Genomic DNA, 23,955 nt, shown 5'->3' on the forward strand with positions numbered 1-23,955 from the left:
TTCCCCTTCATTTATTAAAGTATGCACACATGTTTTTTGTTTTTTTTTGTAGGATTCAATCAGTCGAAATAGGATCAGTCTTTTTTCTAAATCTTGCCTTCTTGCACCAGCAAAAATGATAAACTAGTAAAAACATGACTCCTCTCGTTTTAGGTATCAGGATGCTGGACCAGCCGTTTATGACTGACATCATTGAGGCGTCATCCATCAGCCACATGCCTCAGGTTATTGACATATACAGTGCTAGCTGGGGACCTACTGACGATGGCAAGACTGTGGATGGACCGAGAGAACTTACGCTGCAGGCTATGGCTGATGGTGTCAATAAGGTAAATAGGAATCAGTCAGATGTGGTTTGCTTTATAGTTTTTAGAATATTGCTGCAGTTTATCCAAAAATATAGAAGTGCACTTTGACATTGCACTTGTTGATTTGTTACTGTTGATCTGAGTGAAGAGTTTTACGCCCGGAAAAGGCACAAACAGGTGTATTGTGTTTGGTCTTTATTAGATCAGCTTGACTTATTGTAGAAATACACCATTCAGCCTAAACACTAAAACATGACAAGTGAAGTTAATAATAAACTTTTTTTGATACAATTATATACTTGGAAAACAGCTTTTTATGCTGAATGGCAACTTCTTTCAGCAGCATAAAATACTATGAAGTTACCTTACAGTCTGCCTCATTGACTGAGATCTGCACAAGTTAAGGCAAGACAATCAGTATAAGGGATATTACTTCATTTTTATTCTAAATTGAAAATATCTTGATCCATGACTCTTTTATAATGCACTTGGGACCCATGTCTGATGATCTTATAAATAATAATTATATGATTACTTTCAATAAATTGATGTACGTTATTTTTTCATCCAAAAGAGTAAAAACAACATTAGAAAGATGTAAAATTATTGTAGTGAAATACATCATAAAGAATTCTTCTTAGCAACTCTCATTTCACTAAATTTTGTCCAAACAACTGTAGCTACCTTTCTTTGCTGACCATCAAATATTGTTTGCTGCAGTATGCAATGAAAAAAAAGGTCATACTCAGTGTATCTTCCTATGCCACTGAAATTCCTTACACCAAGGCAGATATAGGACAGGCATATACCTTTTCAGAAACTGATCAAATAAGAGGATAATGATTCTTACAGATGAAATTTTAATATATGAATAAATTATATTATTGCACTAAAGAGCATTTAGCATATATGTTTAGTTGACATCTGCTATGTGTTGAAGAAAATGCTAATGATTCAGATCCTCTTTTCTATTCAAGATTTAAAGCTTTCTTGAAGTCTTCAGAATCAGAATCAGAATCAGACATACTTTAATAATCCCAGAGGGAAATTACTTTTGTCTTTTAGCCATAAGCATGTTAGTATGGAAACTCATCTTCCCTGAGCTCTGTGCATTGTTAACACTGGATTGTAATTGCAGCAGTTTTCCACTGAACTGTGCTATTATTAAAATGGCTGCTTTTAATAATAGCAATTATTAAATGGCTGCAAATGTTATATCAAATTCACAAATGTATCGATCTTATGACACAAATGGAAATATCCACACGGAAGAAAGTTTCTCTGAATATTCATGATACTGATAATAAAGAGCACCCATTTCAGATGAACAGTAACTGCAACAGCATTAGTTAAAGTGGCAGCACTTCATGTTACCTTTTACTCATAACTCTAGCTATAGCTATTGTGTACACATGCATGCACGCGCACACACAGCTGTAATGCTAAAAGCTATACTGCCAATTACTTGCTCGATTAATCGTCTTACGCCATCTGCGAGCAGGTGCGAGCTGGTCTGAAACAAGTCCATCTCAGGCAGAGTAGCTGAACAGAAGCAAACCTCAGTGTAATTCTCGGTGAAACAAACATCACTTATCATGAAGGCACTCTGCAATCTGCTGCTCACAGAAGATTCTAATGAATCACTTGCATAAGCTTCTGTGTCGGCTGTATGTGATATGCCCTGTGCAGACTAGGAGGTGTCAAATTAGGAAGTACATTATGTTCTATAAGCCCCCGAAGGAGACTATGTGGCTGTAATGAAAATGGATAACACTATCCTGAGCAAAAATTAAAGCACTTTATCAGAATTGGAGCAGAAAACAGAACGGCGAAGGCCTACAGCACAGAAGTGAGCTAAGTGATGCACAAACCTCCCTTTTTTATACTCAGGAGGATGATTTGAGCAAGGAAAAAAAGAAAGCGCCACCCGTACTCCGCTTAATCGTCAGCCTTGTTGGGAAACCGTCAGCCTTTTGTATTCACAGGTGCAGCACAGAGGACATAAAGGATGTTCTCTGCCTGGAGCTAGTTTGTTGTTTCCTCTTTTAAGACAGGAAACAACAACAAAAAAGACATTTTACAGTTCCCCCCCCCCCCCCCCCAATAAATTATATGCCTTTTTCACCCAAGCAAGATGTACATTTATATGAAGTCAGTTTACTAACCTACAAAGCAAAATTATACCAATTTGTCAATCTTTTTGTCTGTCTACAGTGCTGTGAAAAAGTGTTTGCACCTTACAGATTTTTGCGTTTTTATCACACATATGTTTCAGATAATCAAACTAATTGTAATGTAACATAGAAAACCTGAGCACATACAAAACAAATACTTTGAGGAAAAATGTATATGTTAAGGTTAAAAGCAGTGTTGCCAAATGCAATCATCATAAGCATTAGTGGTTCTTGGCACAGGTAAACCGGGCAGCCGCCCTGGGCGGCACTTTTTTCAATGACACATATGGGTCGGCACGAGCATAAAAAAAAAAAAAAAAATAATTAAAAATAATCAGGGTCCCAAAAGCAGCTTATCTATCATATCATTGTGTGAGGAATCGGCGCCCCTTCCAGCTGCAGGTGCCCTGCTTGCTGTGAGAAGAAGCTGCAGTCCTGCATACTTCTGACAGGCTGGAGGCTAAATGAGAGGAGGAGCAGTTCACCCCTGAATCTCGCAAAATGCACTCTACAGTGCAAATTAGTGTTTAGAATTAGATAGAATTAATGCCGCTTTTCCAGTAGTATCAACTTTGAGCGGTGGCTAAAGTCAGTCACACCAAGGTGCGGGATGCCAGGGAGGTTCTGGAGGATTCCCTCCCGGCCGGTCTGTTTCAGGCCGAACCGGTCGTTGGTCTTTTTTTTCTTCTTCTTCCTACCCAATAATAAAACGCAGCCACTATGATGTGTGGGCGCGAAGCCCCCCTCGCGGCCGCATGTGGCCTAGTAAGATACATCAGACTGAGTCAATCTGATATTATGCAAGATATAACTGGACCCTCATTATTAAAGAAGCATGAAAGAAACTGGAGCGACTTAAAGTAGCATACTTTTCTGCTGGATAGAAAGGAGTGGAGTAGAGAGAATGTCTGCAGGTTTCAGCGCATGCACAAAATTTACCAGTTAAGATTTTACCACAGTTTTTTTGCATGATTAAAGTCAGCCAGCCCAGTAATGGACCCAGCAGCATGACTACAGGTTAGCAAACACTCCCAACATGGTATCATCCCAGACTTGGCAGTTATTATGTTTGTGTTTTGAATCTGTTTGGTGACACAGAACATTAAAGGTTACACTATTTGTGTATAAATAATCCCCTGCATAATCAAAAAAATTAGAATCTCTGGGTTCAAAGGATAATATTTTAATAACTATAGGCTATGTCCTGTTTTCCTGTTGTTTCTACATTAACAATTTTACTCTGGGAGTAATTTGATGTAGAACTGTCACTGACAGACTTATTTTTTTCAGTCGCTGGTTGTAGTTTTCTGGGCTTCTCATTGAATGTGAAGTCACTTATTTGAGCTTATTTATTTTCCAACTGCAGCCTTTTTCTTGGTTATTGTGTTGCACAACAAGAGTTATTAAGAGACGTGCTTGCCCTGCTGCTGCATTACAGACAGTGCAAGCTGGTCAAACTATCAGCCCAGATAGTACATAAGAACCCAGAACATCTAAAGCATTGCAGGTCTCCTTTGGCCATGTTTGGCTCAGGGTTCATGCTTCAGTAAGAAGAAAGACACTAAAGTGGCATCTAAGACCCAAACCACTGCTTACCAAAAAGAACACAAAGGCCATCACACTTTTCCCAAAAGCATCTTGATCATTCCCAACCATGGGCAAAAATATTCTTTGGAGTGTTGAGACAAAAGTGGAGCTTGTGGAAGGTGTGTGTGCAATTACATCTGTCAAGAAAAAATAGACTTTCAGAAGAAGAACACCGTGCCAACAACCATATAATCATGCTGTGTGATAACCTCTGGCTGTTCTGCTGCGTTAGCACCCGGACCACTTGCTGTAATAGATGAAGCTAATAATTTCCTCAAGGAGAGCAGGGTTTCCCTCAGAAAGCTGGCTAGTCCTGGCAGTAGTTGTAGTAATTTTAGTGGACAGTGTTGTGTGGTCGAGCACTGCACAGCAGAAGGGGGAGCTCCAACCAACAGTAATCGGTCATCGGGCGGACTGTGTCTGTCCAGCTAATAACAGCTAGGGTTAGCTTAGGTTGCCTGGACAGGGTTACAACTAAACTATTGCAGATACAAGAGGTTTACTTAAATTTTTTATGTTGCTCTCAAATGTCGGGGCATCTTTTATTTGGACAACCTCACTACATACCATCTTTTGTTTCACTGTTACTGGTGTATAAAAAAAAAATTGTTTAAAATAAATAACCAACACTTAGACTAGTGGCAGAGGGGGATGTGAAAGACTTATTGACATTTATCACAAACACTTGATTGCAGCTAATGGTGGCAAGGGTGATGCAACAACTTATTAGGTTTAGAAAGCAATGGCTTTTAAATACGGGGCGGGTGCTGATTTTGATGTGTTCTTTGTCCCCTTAGTGACTGAAATCATGATTTGAAAACCGCATTTTATCTTTACTCTGGATTTCTTGGTCTGATGTTAAAATTACTATGATCATCTGACACATTTGTGACTTAAAGCAAAAACAAGAAATATCACAATGGAGACAAACTATTTTTACTGCAATGCAAAAAAATGTTTGCTTTAAACTCTATGGAAATAATGTCTTTGTCTAGCAGGTTTGTTATAAAATACAGGTTATTATTACAAGCATACAGCATTACCCTTAGCTTAAAGGTAGAGTGGCGATTTTTCCAGAATTTTAATTAAGAAACTCCCAAGTCCCTTTTTGAATAACGGCACGCATGCTGACCGTCTTATTTGCTCTTCCACTCCTCAGTGGGATTGCGTGAAAGAATCTCCCAAAAACACTCTGGTCTTATTTCTTTCTTCTGAGGCCTTCCTCTTCATCTCATAAACTTAAGACATTTTGCTTGTTGAGACTCTCAGCCATTTTCAAAGTTTACGGTGAGAGCAGTGGAGCTACAATGAATGGCTAACACCAAAGCTAGCTAAATACAACCATTAGAATTGTCCACGCGATAATTATTGTTATTTTCTATTTAAGGTTGGAATGCAAAAAACGTATTACACATAACAATGTTGTCTTTTGCGTTAGTGCTGCATTTTGGGAAGTGACTGCATTTGTGACGGATCTCATTAGGTAGCTTTGTTATTAGACACTTTGTCCCACAGTGTTGGACCCAAGATGCTACATGCATAGTTTTGTTCAGCAACAATTAGCAAACCAACACCTGGTATCAAGAGATTTTAGTGCACGAGCAATTCCAAAGATGCACCAAGAAGATTAATTTCAGTCACTTAAATAAACAGCAGAAAATGTTGATACTGGTTGCATAATTGCACTAATATTAAATTCACTTATTCCTAATCATCACTTTAACTTTCAGAACCCCATAAGAAACAAGCACGGGATCTTATGTTTTTTGCTTCAATGTGCGATGTTGTTTTAGGGGAGAGGGGGAAAAGGCAGCATCTATGTGTGGGCATCAGGAGATGGTGGCAGCTATGACGACTGCAACTGTGACGGTTATGCCTCCAGCATGTGGACCATTTCGATCAACTCTGCGATCAACGATGGCCGCACTGCTCTGTACGATGAAAGCTGCTCCTCCACTCTGGCATCCACATTCAGCAATGGGCGAAAACGGAACCCTGAAGCTGGCGTTGTGAGTGTGCTCATATTTAATTATATACATTTCACAGTAAGTGACGATGGAAAGTTCACATTATTAAATGGGAATTACCCTGATACTTCTGACATTTGATGATGATTCAGCTTTATTTCTCTGCAATTTTTCTCATATCTGTCTTTAAAGAGCCTATCTTATTCTCTTAAAGATATTCTTTCATTCATAGACTGAGCTGTTATTTCCTCGTTTTCTTTTCGCACAGCATATGTCCATCCTAGACCCTTCAGGAGATTGAATGAGTCCAGGAAATTGCTAAATGGCCGAGAAAAATAATGGAGGCTTAGATGGAGGAATAGCTCTGCCCAAGAAATCAGGCTGACATTCAGATTTCTATTTTTGATGCTCAGAATGATGCTGGCATGATAAATCTTTCTGTTTTCAATGCTTTGCTATTCATCCTATCATTCCTTCCTCTCTTCTCGGTTATTTCCCTTTGTGGGACACCTTTTTTTAATCAAACTATCTTTTTGTGTTTCTACTACAGACTGATATAATAGTTTGTGAAATTGTTAAACATTGCACAATTAATAATTGGCCCTTCTTTTCAGGTTGCACATTTGAACCTCCTTTTACAATTGTGCTTAGAGACGAAAAAAAATCTTAGAAAGGCTCGGGAAAAATTGTGATTTAATTTAGGTATTTCAAAATGCCTCCCTATCATCTTTTACAGCTTTTTCAGGGAGTGAGGTCCGTTCTCAAAGCATACACACAAGAGTATGTTCAGTCTCAGAGGGAAATAGTGTAGTTTGAAAAATGGTCATTTGGTCTGACCTTGATCCTTTCTATTCAAATACTAAATTGTAATAATGTTACATTTATGTCTACATATGAACACTATATACCAAGATTCTCTAAAGTACCTGTTTATAGAGTATGCAGCTTTTGGATGTTCATGCAAATCACCCTAGGCTGTTGACAAAGCATGATCTTCTCAAGGGTCTTTTTTCTTGTAATTGTGGTAAATCTGTTGTCATTTCTTATTAAGTACCGTTTTTTGTAAATAAATAATTATTCATTCTGATTGTGTAATTTAGTCAAATTGCACTAAGCTCTCTTTGACTGATCAGCAATCAACAGATAAGGATTACACTTTTCTTCTGGTCAAGATAAAAAAGAAGGATTAAAAAACACTATAAAATGTCTGGTTAAAGTATAGAAACCTCTTGAAGTTTTGTTTTACATTTTGTCCTGCTTCATCTTCATACGGCAAGTGTAGTATTATTACTTTTTCTAAAGGGAAAAAAACAACAAAAAAACAACAGAGTACACGTGTAACATCTTACAGTATAAAACATGTTAAAAGCCACTCTAAATAAGTGAGTCTTTAACTGCTTCTTCAAAGCCAAAGGTTGTCTCTGGTAAGAAGAAAACTCTGAAGAAGTGCTTCAAGTGAAAGTGAAATGAAAAAAGGAGGGTGTCAAAAACCTGAATAGAGGTGGCAAAAGACTGGATTCCAGGTTCACTGTGACATCTAAAAAGATAAACTCCACTAATAAAACACACAACTGAAGAATGCAAAGGACCGCTTCTTTCCTGAAATCATCAACAAAAAATATTAAAAATACTTCAGCCTTGTTTGCCACATCAGAGCTTCACTCTACAAGTTTAATGACCAGAACCAGAGGATCCAGAATTCAACCAGAACAAACAGGTTACATTTAAAGACAGTTTATTGAAAGTTAAACTGCAGGTCGGGGGTGAATCGTCAGGGACAGGAACCACTGGAAGCCGAGACAACAGGTTAGGGACCAGATAGATTTAGCGGAATGAATCAGTCACTGATCTTATGGTCACTAACCTTCTTACAATACGGGAACAGGCGGGGAAGGTGAGTGCAGGCTCCAGTAGGTGGGAAAGGATGCTCACGATTCTTAGTGCGATCCAGAATCTGGTCAGAGAAGCTCTCGGGTTGTCTCCCACAGGACTGGCAGGGGCTCGGTAGTCAAAAGGCAGGCAAAGGGTCAGAACTGTGATGGCAACATCAGGCAGGATGATCAGAGGGAATAGCCAGAATTCAAAATCCATGAGAAGGTCCAGGGCGGAGTCTGGGGCAGAGTCAGGGCACAGAAACAGGTCAGGTAACAGGCAGGCAATCAGGTCCGACAAGGGTTAGGCAGGCTCAGAAAATCAGGAGGCAGAACGGAACAGGAAACAGGCAGGTAGACAGGATACAGGAAGATGGATTAGACTCACCGGTGGCTCATCATATTCTGGCACTAGTGACTGGTCTGAGGGTTGGTTATATAGTAAGAGGTGCAGGTGGATCTGATGAGGGTTGATGAGAAACGGGGCAGAGCTGAACAAGTGTGTCAGATGATAATCAGACCAGCACTAGTGCCGAGATAATGACAACAAGAACCTGCAATGAATTTGCTAACTTCTTTACAGAGGAATTCAGAAAATCAAAAGGGTAGTCTTTATATCAACTTGAAGTTCAAATGTATCTAGTCAAAAGAAATTTTGAAAAAGAATTCTACTAAATCAACTACAGAAGTTCAGAGGAAACTGCACCAATTGAGCTCCTCCTTCTGTTGTCTCAATATTTACCTCTAGCTTTCTTTACAAAGGTTTTGCCTTCCATAGCATCTGATTTGATTCAAATGATAAACTCCTCCCTTTTTGCAGGAGTTTCCCCAGGCCTTAAAAAACAGTAGCGATCAAGAGTTAGCACACAGCTTCACTTACTACAGCGAGAAACCACTGGTCAGGCCCAAAATTCGGGTTTAGTGATGGACTCAGGCCTCAACCTTCAAAGACACATAGACAGTTACATGGTCAGCTATCTATGAAATTTCCAGGATTAAAAGACTAATGTCCCAACAGGATCTATTTTTATCTTTATTCAAATTAATTACTGCAACACTGTTTCTACAGATCTACCCAAAAAGTCAACTTAGACAGAATGCTGCTGCCTGCATCCTGACTAAAACCAAGAAAGTAGAGCACATCACCCCATTTCTAAAGTCCTTACATTGGCTCCCTGTATCTCAGAGTTACAAGAAGCGAGTAAGTTTATAAATCACTGAATGGCTTAGCCACAAAAGGTCACTCTGGTATTCTTGTTCAAGTCTACTCTGCATCCCCAGAATCAATAACAAACATGGAGAAGCAGCATTCAGTTTTTATGTTTCAACTAATCTGGAACAAACCCATAGAAAACTGCAAATGCTGAAACTCTGAGTTCTTCTTCTTCTGTGTTAATCAGGGGCTAAAACCCCACTTGTTTAAAGTTGCCTTGTGCTGTTGTATTCAAACCATAACCTGAAGCATAATTAATTGCAGTATGTAGTTCAACCTTTCTGTATTTTGACTTTATTGTCCCACTAAGGTGTACTTTATGCATTTTCTTTTCTTATGTTTTCATTGTGTAAAGCACTTTGAATTGTCTTGTCGCTGAAATGCTCTATACAAAAACGTGCCTTGTCTTAAAATAATCAAAATCAAGACATCTCAAAGATTAAGGCAGCACACTCCACAATCTGATTTATTTTCCTTTGGTCTTAACATGTGTGCTTGGAACCAATAACGGCCTTTAAATGAAAGATCTCAGACTGCGAGAACAGGCATAAGGCTCTAGATAGTTGAAGATATAGGCATGGGCTTTGCCACATAGGTCCATGTACAGTATCGCCCATTCAACTCTGACCAGTTTCCCAGTTCATGCTGATCAAAATCATCCAAACAGCATGATGCTGCCACTGCCATGTTGCACCTTGGGAAAATGGTTTGGTTGATATTCATTGTCAGTTTTCTGTCACAAATATAATTTCGCATGTCAGTCAACATATTATATTTCTTTCTTCTCTGAGCAGAACACCTGTTTGTGGTGTGCTCCACGGGGGCTTTTGACTTTTTTTACTAACTTTATCTTTGCTGCTCTCCTATAAAGTAGAAATTTGTGCCGTACACAGCTAACAGTAGAATGTGTTGCAAGTGACTGTAGGCATGACATTATTAAAATGGTCCTTCTTTGTTTTTACTGTGATTTAATTATTTCAGGCTACTACAGATTTGTATGGAAACTGCACGCTACGTCATTCTGGAACATCGGCAGCAGCACCAGAGGCAGCAGGCGTCTTTGCTCTGGCTCTTGAAGCTAAGTATGTACTCCACAGCCCCTTGTGACATGCCTGTCATAGTTGTGAATATTGATTTAGATGGACTGTCTGCATCAAAGACCATTCAGTTGCCTCATTGAATGATGCTTAGCTGGAGAAGGTGGCAGCGAGAAGTCACCAGTGTATGTGTAGCCTTTTTTTCTTCGAAATAACCTTTTGCTTTTATCCACATATAGCAATGTATTTACTGTCTCCATTCTTCTTCATTCTCATATTGTAAATTTCTTGGAGACCAAACACTTTAATAGTGCAAGTCTTTTCTCCATTTTTCACAGAGATGTAAATCACTTCCTACAGAATTGCTGATTTATCACAACAGAGAGCCAAAGTAAACCATATGTGACAGAGTAGAGACTCAAAGGATGATAATCCTCCTTGGGTCAGTTAACAGATCGCAGTAGAAGGTTGAAAAAAGGAGCAAAAACACATAAACATAGTGTTACTTGGATCCTATTTATCACATCACTGTGGTTGAAGAAAAGGCAGCATGTAACATTATCTAATAAACAAAAAAAGATTACTCACAATCCACATATGGTTAAATGCTGTTATCTAAAAGCTAACAGTGATACCAGAAGCAAGGACAAGAGATTGTTGTTGGATGACAAATCCATAATCTGAACTATCGCAGCTTCTTGAATCCTAAGGGAGACCCAGTCATTGTTTTTCTTCTCTCTCGGGGCTTTGCTTCTCACATTAAAGGCTGACAAAATTCTCTGGCCATTAAGTAACACCAGCTGATGGAGCTGAGTAAAGGCACACTGTTTGCTCAGCACACACTATAATGATGTTGCTGTTTGAAGACCGGATACCCACCCTGTCCGGCTGCAAATAGCCCACAAGCCTTTTTACTGCCCAAACACACTTGAACCGTGGAACAACATAAATCTGTTAGAGTAAAGCTGTCACTAAAAACAGACAATAATATAGAAACAGAGAAAGGAAACCGTATGCACCCAAAACACAAACACTGATATAGAAAGCTTTTAGCTATTCTATTTTTTTTCCTTTAAATGTTTTTTTTTCTGGGGAAATCTCCCTCCCAGCACACTCTGTCCTAAATATTCTTTCTTTTGTGTTCATGTTAGCCCCAACCTGACATGGAGAGACATGCAGCACCTGTCAGTCCTAACCTCAAAGCGAAACCAGCTCCATGATGAAGTCCACCAGTGGAGAAGGAATGGCGTAGGCTTGGAGTTCAACCATCTGTTTGGATACGGAGTGCTGGATGCCGGGGGCATGGTGAAAATGGCCAAAGAGTGGAAAACTGTGCCAGAGCGTTTCCACTGTGTAGCTGGATCCATCCAGGAACCCCAGTGAGTTACTTAAAAAATATATGTGCAGATAAATGTTAATAGCAAAAAAACACTGAAAAATGCCTTTTCACTCTGCAAGTAGTCTTCCAAGATTTTAGAAAGGAAAACCCTGCAGACTGGAGGAGAAACTCTCATCTAATTACTGGGTAATCCCAGGACAACCTAATTCAATAAAAAATCTGTAATCAGAGTATCCACTTAATAACCCTGTAAGTTTTAGATTTGCAGTTCAGGCTGTCCTGTGGTCTTGTACACAGGACAATTTAGAAATTCTACATTTATTTGTCAAGACAGTCTTTTAGCATCTCCACTGACACGAATATTTCCTACCAGACTGAAACATGCTCGCCACTGCCACAGAAACCACCGTCCAACTCACGTAGAAAAACATTGACTGGTCTCTCTCCTTCCCTTTCTATCTAGAACCATAGCAAAGGCTTTCTTCAAGCAGGCCACAGAGTACCTTTCACAAAACAACCTCCTTGGAGAGGTTCAAAAGGGGCCGTTTCACCAAAATGGCTGTATGTTGTGACAGAAGCCTTAAAAGAAGCCACGGTGACAGCCATCTTGTCTGTTGTTAATTTTCTCGACTTAACCACATTTCTCACCATGGTATGCTTCCATACTTTCTAAAAGGGGCACTATGGGGAGAGCACATTCCTAATTTGAATCGTACTTTGCATGTTGGTCATTCAATGTATCCTGGAATGGTCACAATTCAGCAGCACCCCACCTCAACACAGGGGTCCTCCAAGGTTCAGTACTGGGACCTCTTGCCTATTTATACACCATATATTCCACCTCACTGGGCAACTTCATCCAATTACACAGCTTCTCATATCATTACTATAATTACGATACCTAGCTCTATCTGCCATTCCCACCTGATGACCACATAATTTCACTACAAAACTCAGATGGTGTTTTACAAATATTGTCATCTCCAACTAAACCTGTCTAAAAGAAAACTGCTCGTCTTCCTAGCCAAACCGATCCTACACCACAATATCTTCATCAAAATGAAATCCCTATCTCTTGCTCCATCAAAGGTAACTAGAGCCTTTGATGTCATGATCGATTATCAGCTGACCTTTAAAGATTGTTTCATGATCGAGGTGCTCCCCATTTTTAAACATAAGAAAAATTAGGCAATACCTAATAGAACATGACACCCAGCTCCTGGTGCAGTCTGTTGTCATCTCGCACCTTGACTACTGCAACTCTTTTCAAACTTGTCTTGCAGCCTGTGCTCTGAAACCTCTGCAGACGGTCTGGATTGTGGCCATGCATCTGGTTTTCAATCAGCCTAAAAAGAGCGCATGTCACTCCTTTTTTCCACTGAGCTTCACTGGCTTCCCTGCATGAAATTCAAGTCACTGATGTTAGCAAAACAAGGAGCTTGATGAAATGGCTCCCATTTATTTAAATGTTCTCAAAAAGGTTTTTGGCACGACTTCGCTCCAATTGTCAATAGACTGTGGGCTTGCAGTTTTTACCAGGGGAGGAAAGTAACTTACTAACGTTACTGTAATTAAGTATAATTTGTGTATACTTTATACTTTTTTAAGTAGCTTACAAAAGCCAAACTTTTACTTGTTCTTGAGTATGATTTGATTTAGGTATTTTACTCGGTTGGATTTAAAATCACATATGTTACTGAAAAAAACAGGAAGAAAAAAGCTAAAGAAAGAAATTAATGGCAACAATCCATCAGCTAGGTTTGAGGTCAGGGTTGTCAGATATCAACAAGAAGGCATATCAATCAAACATTAGTGGTGCTGCATTATTCAGGGACATTCTCTTTTAGCATTATTTTTAAGCATATGTTGGAGGCTACAATTATATATAGTATATATATATATATGTATATATACTATATACAAACAGAAACATGGTTTTGATTGGTTAACAATGTCAATCAATCTTACGTAAATGCTGCCCACACCCCCTCCCCTGCACAGTTCTTCAAGCTCAAGTTTGCTGTATGGTGAAGAAACAATGTGCTTTACAGGAAAACTGCCAACAGGGCTTTTTGCTAATGACGTCATTTTGCTAAATTTAAAACAGCACAGCGTGGATGCCCTGCGGCCATATTAGATTTAAACAAATGTTGAGTGGTAAAGCTTGTATAGTTTACTTCTATGAGTCAAAGAGGCGACAGATCTGTCCTGAACATTGCCCCCACAGACATATTATGGTTACAAAAAACTCTGATGCTTTGGTATCTGCCGGATTGACACTTGATATGATGATTGTGACCATATGGAGTTGTTGTTTTTTTATTTGTCTTCCTAAACTCTGAAGGAATGCTAAGAAATGTCAATGTTGGATACGAGTTTGTAATCGGGAGCTACAGTATGTGTGGTCTCTACATTTTGTCGGTGGTAAGGAGCCAACAATTGGATGTCCAAACCTAATGTCATGGCTGAGAAGAAAACTGTTCCATGAAGCTGGAGCAGAAAACCTAAAAAAAACCCTAAAAAAATTACTTTTCTGTTCTGACCCGAGGGACAGTAGTATTTAAAAGGTCCTGAGACCTTTCCTTTTATTAGATGAAGGGTCATGGGTTTCACAGTTTAGAATAAATTTGAGGATTATCTGAATCTTTGTGTCGGCAGAACCAATTTAAACATTTTCTGTTGAAAAGGGTCTGCTAATCAGAAACTGTGATATGAAGAGAAGCCCTCTTTTTTTTTTTTTTTTTTTGGTTTTCATGTCCAACATGCAGATTCTGTTTTTCTTGTGCAGCAGGTTAGGAGAAAATATCAAAAGTAGTTGTTTGAAACCAAAAAATAAATGAAACAAGAAATTAACAGATTCTAAGTTTAACCAGTTTCAATATCATATATAAATTCTGCATTCTATTAATTTTTTAAAAGGTGCATCAAACCAATTGATTTGTTGACATATTTACAGATATGACATAAGGGGGTACACGAATGCTTGAATAAGAAAACAGTTTTTGTTTTGTATTGGATTTACTGATAACCAATGTAAAGAACATTGTGTGATTCTGATCTCTGCCTTATTTACTGGCATGGCCCTAATTTAAAAGATTGTTTAATTTAGAAAAATCCAGTACAGATCATTCACTGTATCATGAATTGCAGAAAAATATGACAGTTTACTCATGATTTAGCCAAAGTAGAAGCTGGATAAAGAGTCCTTTTGAGGTGTGGCATAATAATCACATTAGGCATCAACCAATTTTATTTGTTGGAATGTAACTGCAGAAGCAAGCCATTTTTAATTGTAGCTTCTTTTAATAGTGCATTTTTTAAAGCAGTGGTGAAATCTGGGCTTTTGTCGTGACTGGACCTGGGGACACAATATTCCAGCCAAACACGGAGTACATTTTAAAAGTTTATTGTAAAGGTTGGAGTAGATGACAGGCAGCAGAAGGCATCGAGACAAAAGATGATTAAGTAGACTGGTATTGATTCATGGCTGGCTAGACAGGTGATGATGATTTAGACTGACAGGTGGTAATGGCTGAAACTGACTGACCAGGTGATGAGTGCATGAGAAAACAGTCCAGAGGAGCTTGACAAAATCCAAAATCCAGAAAACAGTCCAAGATTTTACAAGAATAGCAGGTTAGTGTCCCACCAGAGGGGGCAGAGCTGACAGCAGAAACACACAGGATCACAGAGCACAAAGTAACTGGAATACTTCCTGAGTGAGGGCAGGTCACATGCAGGAACAGAGTCTGGCAGGCTGAGCCAACAAGACCTGGGAGCAGCATACAGGCAGAGCAGACGCGAGTGACTGTGGAAGGCAGGTATAAGCAGGCTGAGAAGCAGGCTGAGAAACAGCTGAGCTGAGTTCAATCTGAGTGTGAAGTGAGAGGTGGCTGAGGAAAGTTGAGCAGAGGATGGAGGGAAACAGTCAATCAGTTCAAAAAGCACACAAAAAGCCTTGTATATAAGAGTTTTATGATGTTCTAAAATTGTAAGAAACACAAGAAAGTAATTAAGACAAACATTTTATTGGCAGCGTAGATCAGTAGAGGTTTTTTTTTTTGTAGCTCAGGTTATACAATGTCAAACAACATTCTGTTAATTTCTGTGTAATAAGCTCCACTAGGCAACAATACATCTTACTAAATAATAGTATAATTTCCAATACTGTGACGGACCTGTCCAGTGTGTAACCCTGCCTCTCGCCCAATGACTGCTGGAGATAGGCACCAGCCCCCCTCCGACCTTACAAGGGTAACTGGCGTGTATAGATAGTGGAAGGATGGATTTACATTGTAGTACATTTCACGTAGCACTGTACAATGTTGGACTGAACATTTGATCACCAAAACAGGCCCCTTTGCCTAAGATTGTATGCTTAAGCTATTCTCTTTTGCAACCACAGTTGTAGCTGATGCATCTTTTGTTTTAACCCCTCCGTGTCAGTTCAGTGTCTTCTTTTGCATTACATTTGCATCACCAAACTCCACACCTATATACCAATATATATTTTTACAACACCATAGAAACACAATCACATGTTGTCTTACAGCAAAGTTGTTCACGTTAGTGTAAATATGTCTGACATTTGACATGTAATATGATGCATAAAGTGAAATATGTCAGTGTGGAACGCGAATAACAAATGAATGTGCAACCTATTTGGATATTTACCTCAATCAACATTACCAGTTATCTTAGCTTTTTCTGTCTGCTTAGTGTAATGCACACAGTAAAGTACAAAGAATAATAATGTAAGAGTATGCTCTGTATATGCGTGTTCTTCCTGTTCTTCCTTTAGATAACAAATTAGATTTATAGTTTTCTTGCAGCATCTCATGACAATGGTAGAGAAGACTTGCCCTCTTACTCATTAAATTTGTGAAGTCAAACATTATTTAAGGCCTAGTTTGTGAGACCTGAGTATCTTTAAAAATATGTCATATAGTAGAGTTTATTGGAAAGGAATAGCAGGAATAACATCTCTCCTTTTAAGCCTTTGAGCTTTGTCTTAAAAGCTGAATCACTTGCAGTGTCATTTTTTTTATCAGTTCCCTGTTTCCACAGCAGCACTGCAGGGCTTCTGCTGCCTGTATTGTCGTGGAGCTATAATTACAACAATCCCACCTCTGATGATAGCGTATTATCAGAGAAGAGCAATAAACACTAACGTAGCCATGCTCACAAACACTGCTCAGCAGTGATCTGATAGCTTCTCTGGCTGTTTACGGCTTACTTAGTTGGAGGAAATCTTCCCTTTATCAGCTGAGCTGGCACACAAAGCCCCACAGAGTCCTATGGTTGTTTGTAATCTGCACAGGTTCAGCCCTTCAGAGGCAGCTCTGTCTATACTTTTTGGCTTTAAAATTACTTTTTCAAATAATCTAATAATAAAGGTTGAATTGCTTGTATAAAATCATAGTTGTATATACTTTATACCTTTAATGGGACAGCATAAATTTGACAACAATTTTAATGAAAAATTTATTGAAGTACATGCCAAGTTTGTAAAACAAATTGCCACTCTGTTTATTCACTTAGCAACTCAAATACCATTATTTCTTCAAACACTGTCCTCATTATCCTAATTTTCACTCTGTATACAACCAGAATTGGTTTGATGGTACTTCTTTATTCAAATGACTGCAACACAAATGTTTTTGAAATAAGAAGGTATGTGAAAACATAACTATAAACATAGTTGAATTAACATAATTTAAGTTTCTATTGCTTAGGCAGGGATTATCTAATAAATCAACAATTGTCTGATGTTTCAAGTTCAATGACATAATAACAAAGAGGGGTTTTGAAGCTTCACTAAGACAGTGTATGCATTAATCGAAGTGACTGAAGTTTGTCCCTTTTATCTATCTCCAATTGTGATTTACTCTGTAATTTTCTTGCATTTTGTTTTACCTTTTGTCCTCAGTAACTTCACTGGAACATTGTTGGTTTAAAATGACTTGATCAACTCAATCATTCTGTAAACTTTCAACTCCTCATCTTCAAAAGACTTTTTGGTGTTTTTATATTCTGCTTTGAGAAGAGATGCATTGATTGGCAGTCTGTTGCTATTGCTGATATACAGTTTTTGTACAGTTTTGAACTGCTGACATAAATTTTAGCCCATCAGATGTTGCTTTACGAACCCTTAGATTAGAAAACTTTAGAACAGCAACAAATATGTCTTTGTTCTAGTCTTTGTACTGTTAGTGGTCAATAGTAATTATATTAGGAACAGGGACAATGTCATGCTGCTTTGTAAAACAGTGGTTGCTCCAAAATACAATTTTAAAAATATGTTTAATGATAACTAAGTCTATATTTTAAGCAGGCTTTGGCACCTAATATTTGCGATTGGCATGGTTTGCATGGCTATTGTTACTAAAACGGCAGTCTCTTAGTATTTATTCTTGAGATTATAGATTCTTGCCTTGACTATTCAATTTCATAAGGGCTCTCAATATTTCCTATATCTTCCATCACAGATATAAGTTGAAAGCTAACAATCTGTTGCAGCTTGAATCAATTGCAGATATCTCCTACAATGTAGCAGAAAGCGATGTTATTTAGTACTTTATATAACACTGTTCATACAACAGTAAATCCAGTGTGCTTCAAAATAAATCATATGTAAAACAGTGAAATAACACAAACCTTTACACTTTGAAAAGCATTGAATAATTACAAGCAAATCAGGAATATTTTATTATTTTGATGTTAGCGATTACTCCAGAAGCAGGATAAAAAGACATTACATTTTTTAGAATGTTCCCAGACCATATATCTTAATATTGGGAGCCATGTTTTGTCTCATCTGATAAAAACTTATCTTGAAGTGATTGGTCATAATGACCATTACATCACATTTGAAGCAAAATCAAGGAATCTTGTAACCATGAAAACGTCCTCCCAAATAAAGTATTATGTACAGAGGTGGTGGAAGCATTGTTTTTTTTTTTTTTTTTGTAGTAGTACGGACAAAATAGATGCTATTAGGAGAAAAGAACGTAGTGTGGAAATATTAAAACAACATCAGCCAGCTACTTACAGCTTGGAAACTAAACAGTCTTCCAAAGTAGTTACAAAGCGGTTTAAAGCGGTCATCAAAGTCAATGTTTTGGAGAGGCCATTACAAAGTCCAGACCTCAGCCTCACAGAAAATTTGTGGATAGCGCTGAAAAGGTATTTGTGAGCAAGGCAGCCTAGAAATGTGACTTAATTACACGCTTTCTATCTCATACTAAGGACAAATATGAAAACTCAAGAATTTGAAAGTGTGCTTAAAGAGGACACTAGTTATTTTATATATAGTTAGAACTACAGGGATTTAGCCCATGTCCTGTCTTGTTTGATTTGGCTAAATTTACTTTTTAAATTTATCAAACATTTTAACCATTTGGTTCTGTTTCTTCTTTCTAAGTAAATTCCAGTCTGGCAATAAGCTGGTGCTGGCCATTAACACAGAGGCCTGCCAGGGGAAGGACAACTTCGTCCGCTACCTGGAGCATGTCCAGGCCGTAGTCACTGTCAACGCCACCCGCCGTGGAGACATCAACATCAACATGACCTCACCAATGGGCACAAAGTCCATACTGTTGAGTCGAAGGCCCCGCGACGATGACTCCAAGGTCGGCTTTGACAAGTGGCCCTTCATGACTACCCACACCTGGGGGGAGGACCCCCGTGGAACCTGGGTCCTAGAGGTGGGCTTTCGGGGTGACCAGCCCCAGCGGGGGGTCCTGAAGGAGTGGACTCTCATGCTGCACGGAACACAAAGTGCCCCTTACATAGACCAGATTGTGCGTGATTATCAGTCCAAACTTGCTATGTCCAAAAAGGAGGAGCTGGAGGAAGAGCTGGATGAGGCTGTAGAGAGAAGCCTGAAGAGCTTGATGAGTAAAAACAACTGAAGTCAAAGTTTCATGTGCATGTTGCCAACTCCTTCACTATTTCCTGTATTTTCAGTCTCTCTCTGTCCTCAGTCTCACTACACCACTTTGGTTTCTCTCAGTGTTTTCTCCCTTTTGTCTCCTGCTCTGCCTCTCTTCTTTCTGCTTTTTTGTAATCAAGAGTTTCACTTAGCCACCTTTGATGAATGTTTCTCCTAACAACCATGACAAAAGTATACCCCAAAATAATCTGCTCCTTGTAGAGAAAGCAAAACTATCACCAGAGTTTTTACGTACATGTAATGAGTTGTATATATATATATCAAATAGACCCCAGACTTTCATTTCTTGCTTTGATGCCCTGCACCCTTCTTCTGCCAAATGTTGTACAGTTTTTTTTTCTGTGACTGTAAATGATTTTCTGTCTCATTCTACTTAAAGTTTAATTTAATTGCAAACAGAGCAGTGATACTTCTTTCCCGTCTGTATTTTTGTGAACCTTTTGTAAACAAGGAAAGGAATGTGTAATTTATTTTGCAGAGTGTGGTCATGAGTTCATATTTCATATCCTTTGACATATACTATAATAAACCTATTCAGCTATTTATTAAAGTATTTGAGTGATTTGGAGCACGTCACCCAACATTTGTGGAAAACAAAGCCTTCCATTCTATCTGTCCAGTGCCCCAAACTAAATAAAGGAGTAAAATAAATAAAATTGATGACAAAAGGTGAGTAAAAGAAAACATATGGAAAGATTTAGAAAGCACATTTTCAGTCTAAAGAATATAAATCCTTTGGAAAACCTCCTTTTCACATTTGACATGTTGAACCTATAAACAACTATACAGATGTTTTGGATTCTATCTGATAAGCAAGACATAGTAGCACATTAACTTTAAGGGAAAGGGAAATTATACATTTGTTTTCAAAATGTTCCACAATTTAAAATTGTGGAAAGTGTTGTTCTCGTACGCATTCACCCCATCTATTCCGACACCCCTAAATAAACACCAATGGTACCATTGCTCTTCGGAAATTACCTAATCGGTAAACAGTTCTGCCATGTGTGCTTTAATCTTATTGTATATAGTTATTGAGACAAAGGAAAACACCATAAAGATCAGGGATAAAGTTCTGGAGAAGCTTAAAACAAGGTTAGGTTACAAAAACAATATCCAAGAATTTGAAAATCTCACAGGGACAATGAGGCTCATGGTAACTTTGGAGAACCTATAGAGGACAGCTATTAATTTTGCACAACACAACTTTAGCCTCTATGGAAGAGTCGCAAGAAGAAGGCTTTTGTTGTCCTCTAGATGACTATTGTTGCCAAGTATAGGACACAGAAAACATTGAACTTTCTCTGGTCAGATAAGACTAAAACTGAGCTTTTTCACCAGCACACACAAAACAAAAAAACATTGTGTGGCAAAAACTAATCCTACACATCACTGGGTACATGCTAAGGATGCTTTTATTGACACAAGACAGACAACTAGTCAGAGCTAATGTAAAGGTGTAGTTAAATACATAATCCTGGATAAAGAGGCTGCAAAAAAACTTGACACTGGGGCAGCAGGACTCTGAACGTACAGCCATAGCTACAATAGAATAATTGAGATCAAATCATTCATGTTTCAGCCCAGTTAAAGTCCAGATCTACATCCCTTTGTGAATCTATTGTTAAAACTAGAATTGTACTGCTCACAGACGGTCTGAATACTATCTGCCTGAGCTCAAGCTGCTTTGTGAAGAAGAAGGGATGACTGTGGCTTATTGAGGAGAGTAGTCTTGCAACTGGCTCTAATGTGGGCAGGATAACTAGCAAAGTGCTGCATGAGTCCATTCCATTTACCATTCAACAATGAGCAATAGAAAAAGCTTTCTCTAGATGTGCCAGGGAAGAGCTATACTTCAAAAGGCCTGTGGCTGTAATTGCAGAGAAAGGCATTTCTACAAATTATTGAGTAAGATGGGCTGAATACACTTTTCAACTCTTCAGAAAGATTTTTAAAATCCGGCATCAGTTTCCTTCAACTTCTCAACAACTACATGCACTATACTACTTCTCCCTTCAAAGACATGCTATTTAAGGATAGTAAATGTAGAATCGATAAAGCACTGCCAGGAAAGTGCTTATCCCCGTTTAAAAAATAAGCTAGACATACTCTGCCGGAAACAAACTGGGTTACTTTAAGGTCAGTTTAGTGCAGCAATGTGAGGAGCCAACAATGTGCGAAACAGAAATCCTTTGTGTAAGAAAAATCAATGCTTTTGAAGTAAACGGAGATCTTCTTACTCTTTTAGAAATGATTGCACTTTCAAAGGTCACATCACTTACAGCACCAAACAATAAACCAATATTAACAGTAGAAAGAAGAACATAAAAGAAGCATGACTGTTTAATAAGAGGTTGAACTTAAATGGACAGTTTATCACACATTGGTTTTTATTGCCTCAGTGTAGGTAGTTTTTGTCATGACTAAGAAGCTGCACTTCAGAAAATTCTAATAAATAACCACATAACTACATGTGGAATAAATGGTGTGACAGAAAGTAGAACAGCACATGATATGTTTTGATCTTTCGAGGATAATCTTTGCCTTTTTTCCGCATCCCTTCCACTTTCCATGAGTACTATTCTAGTGGACAGAAAAGTACTCGTGGGAAGTGGTACTTTTCTGTCCTTTTTAAAAATGACATCCTTCAGATTTCTTTTATAAAAATTGCCCATAAGATTGTGAAATATTCAATGATATTGAAACAGAATGTGTTTTCTGTGTATGCCAAATGAGCCCAGTATACATTTTGAGCTGTCCTCTTCAGTATGTGATTTCCATCTCATGTAAGTAAAAACTCTGCAAGTTTACATAAAGCACTAAAGTTCATGAGAGAGAGAAGACAGGGCCTGCAGAGTCCAAAGCGCGGCCTGGAGGCCGTATGCGGTGCTTGGAATGATTTTGAGTGGCCCTTGACCATGATTCAACAATAATGACATTGGTTTGCCAACACAAGCAGTTGATTCAGACATACATTTAAAAACATTTTAGAGTTGAAGTTACAGTGCTGTGAGGCCTTTCAAAAAAGACAAATTCAATTATTCTTAAATGAAAAATGTAAAGTGAAACACAGTTATCGTCTTTTATCAATCATTGTTGCTTTTAATTTAATTTGATAGTAAATAGGACACCAAACATACAGTGAGTTTAACTCAGGTGCAACCATTTCTTAGACTTAGCTAAATAAAGCAAGAGTGAGCCCTGCCCCTTTCTTGTTGAGAACACTAACACCTATAAACACAAAATCATCAGAATTCCTTTATTGTCTTGCAAGGAGACATTTCAGGGTTATAGCAGCAAATAAAAAATAAATAAGATACAAACTATTATAAAACCACATGATTAGCTATATATATATATATATATATATATATATATATATATATATATATATATATATATATATATATATATATACACACACACACACACACACATATATATATATATATATATATATATATATATATATACATATACATACATATATATACATTTATACATTTATATATACATATACATATATATATATAAATATACATTATATATATATATATATATATATATATATATATAAACACACACCACTTGTGAGCTTGCACCACTTGTGCAAGCTCACCGAAGTTCAGTTATTACTATATCACCCTATTATGTAGTCTTACAGATGTGGGAAGAAAGTGGCAATGATAACATACCTTTGTGCACCTAGGGTGCCTCAACTTGCTGAAGTAACTCCGTAGAGCCGAAAGAGTTCTGTAGAGCTGGTGGGAGGTATTCCCCATCACAGAGGACAGCATGGGCCCTGTTTCCGTCTGCTGAAGTTTCACTATCAATTCCCTAGTCCTCCTGGCATTTGACTGGAGGTAGATCCGCCGAAACAAGTCCACAAAATTCACTGTCACCTACCTGTATTTCTTGTGTAACTAACGCGAAAAACATAGGACATTGTATGCTGCTTTATTTATTTTTATAATTGGGCAAACCCATGAGAACCTTTTTGTCTTATTTAATTTTAATTATTTTTTTTGGGGGAGGGGGGTCTACGATGACTTACAAATCCCTTTTCTACAGAAATCCGACTGCTTTGCTTGTTTCATTAACATATGTTTTGATTTTTGAGTAGGGAAAATGAAAGACAAAAAAATAGTTTTATCAATGTAAATATTTTTAAAAAATGTAAATTTTGTGGCTCATCAAGTACTTTGAACTTGACATTTTTGACGCCCATGGCAAAATGTTTAGACACCGATGATTTTGATGATTTTTTGATTCTTCTGGACAGATAGTAATCAAGTCTGTGTTAGCTAGTGAAATTAAACAACAACAAACAACAAGTGGCTGGTAAATCTTTTAACTCTATACTTCCTAACACCATCAATGCTGATTTCACACATGCCAAACAAAAAGGGAGTTCGTACAGCTCACTGTGTTTGACTAGTAAGAGCAGGCGGGGCATTTTGGAAGGACTTACTAAAAACAAATCTGACAAGGCATGTGCAAAAGAA

At 38.1% G+C, this 23,955-nt stretch overlaps 1 protein-coding gene across 1 annotated transcript in view; it reads left to right on the top strand.

Moving 5' to 3' along the window:
* pcsk2 (proprotein convertase subtilisin/kexin type 2) overlaps positions 1-20,000 on the top strand; it is a 44,015-nt gene extending 24,015 nt beyond the window's left edge. Inside the window, exons 8-12 of the mRNA XM_036126408.1 lie at positions 154-329; positions 5,863-6,078; positions 10,102-10,202; positions 11,309-11,536; positions 18,920-20,000. Of these exons, the coding sequence (XP_035982301.1) occupies positions 154-329; positions 5,863-6,078; positions 10,102-10,202; positions 11,309-11,536; positions 18,920-19,409 (1,211 nt within the window). The 3' untranslated portion in view covers positions 19,410-20,000. The remainder of the gene's footprint in view (positions 1-153; positions 330-5,862; positions 6,079-10,101; positions 10,203-11,308; positions 11,537-18,919) is intronic.
* The last annotated feature ends 3,955 nt before the right edge of the window (positions 20,001-23,955 follow it).

The sequence above is a fragment of the Fundulus heteroclitus genome, chromosome 22 (assembly GCF_011125445.2).
Source record: "Fundulus heteroclitus isolate FHET01 chromosome 22, MU-UCD_Fhet_4.1, whole genome shotgun sequence".
In the NCBI taxonomy this organism is placed as follows: Eukaryota; Metazoa; Chordata; class Actinopteri; order Cyprinodontiformes; family Fundulidae; genus Fundulus; species Fundulus heteroclitus.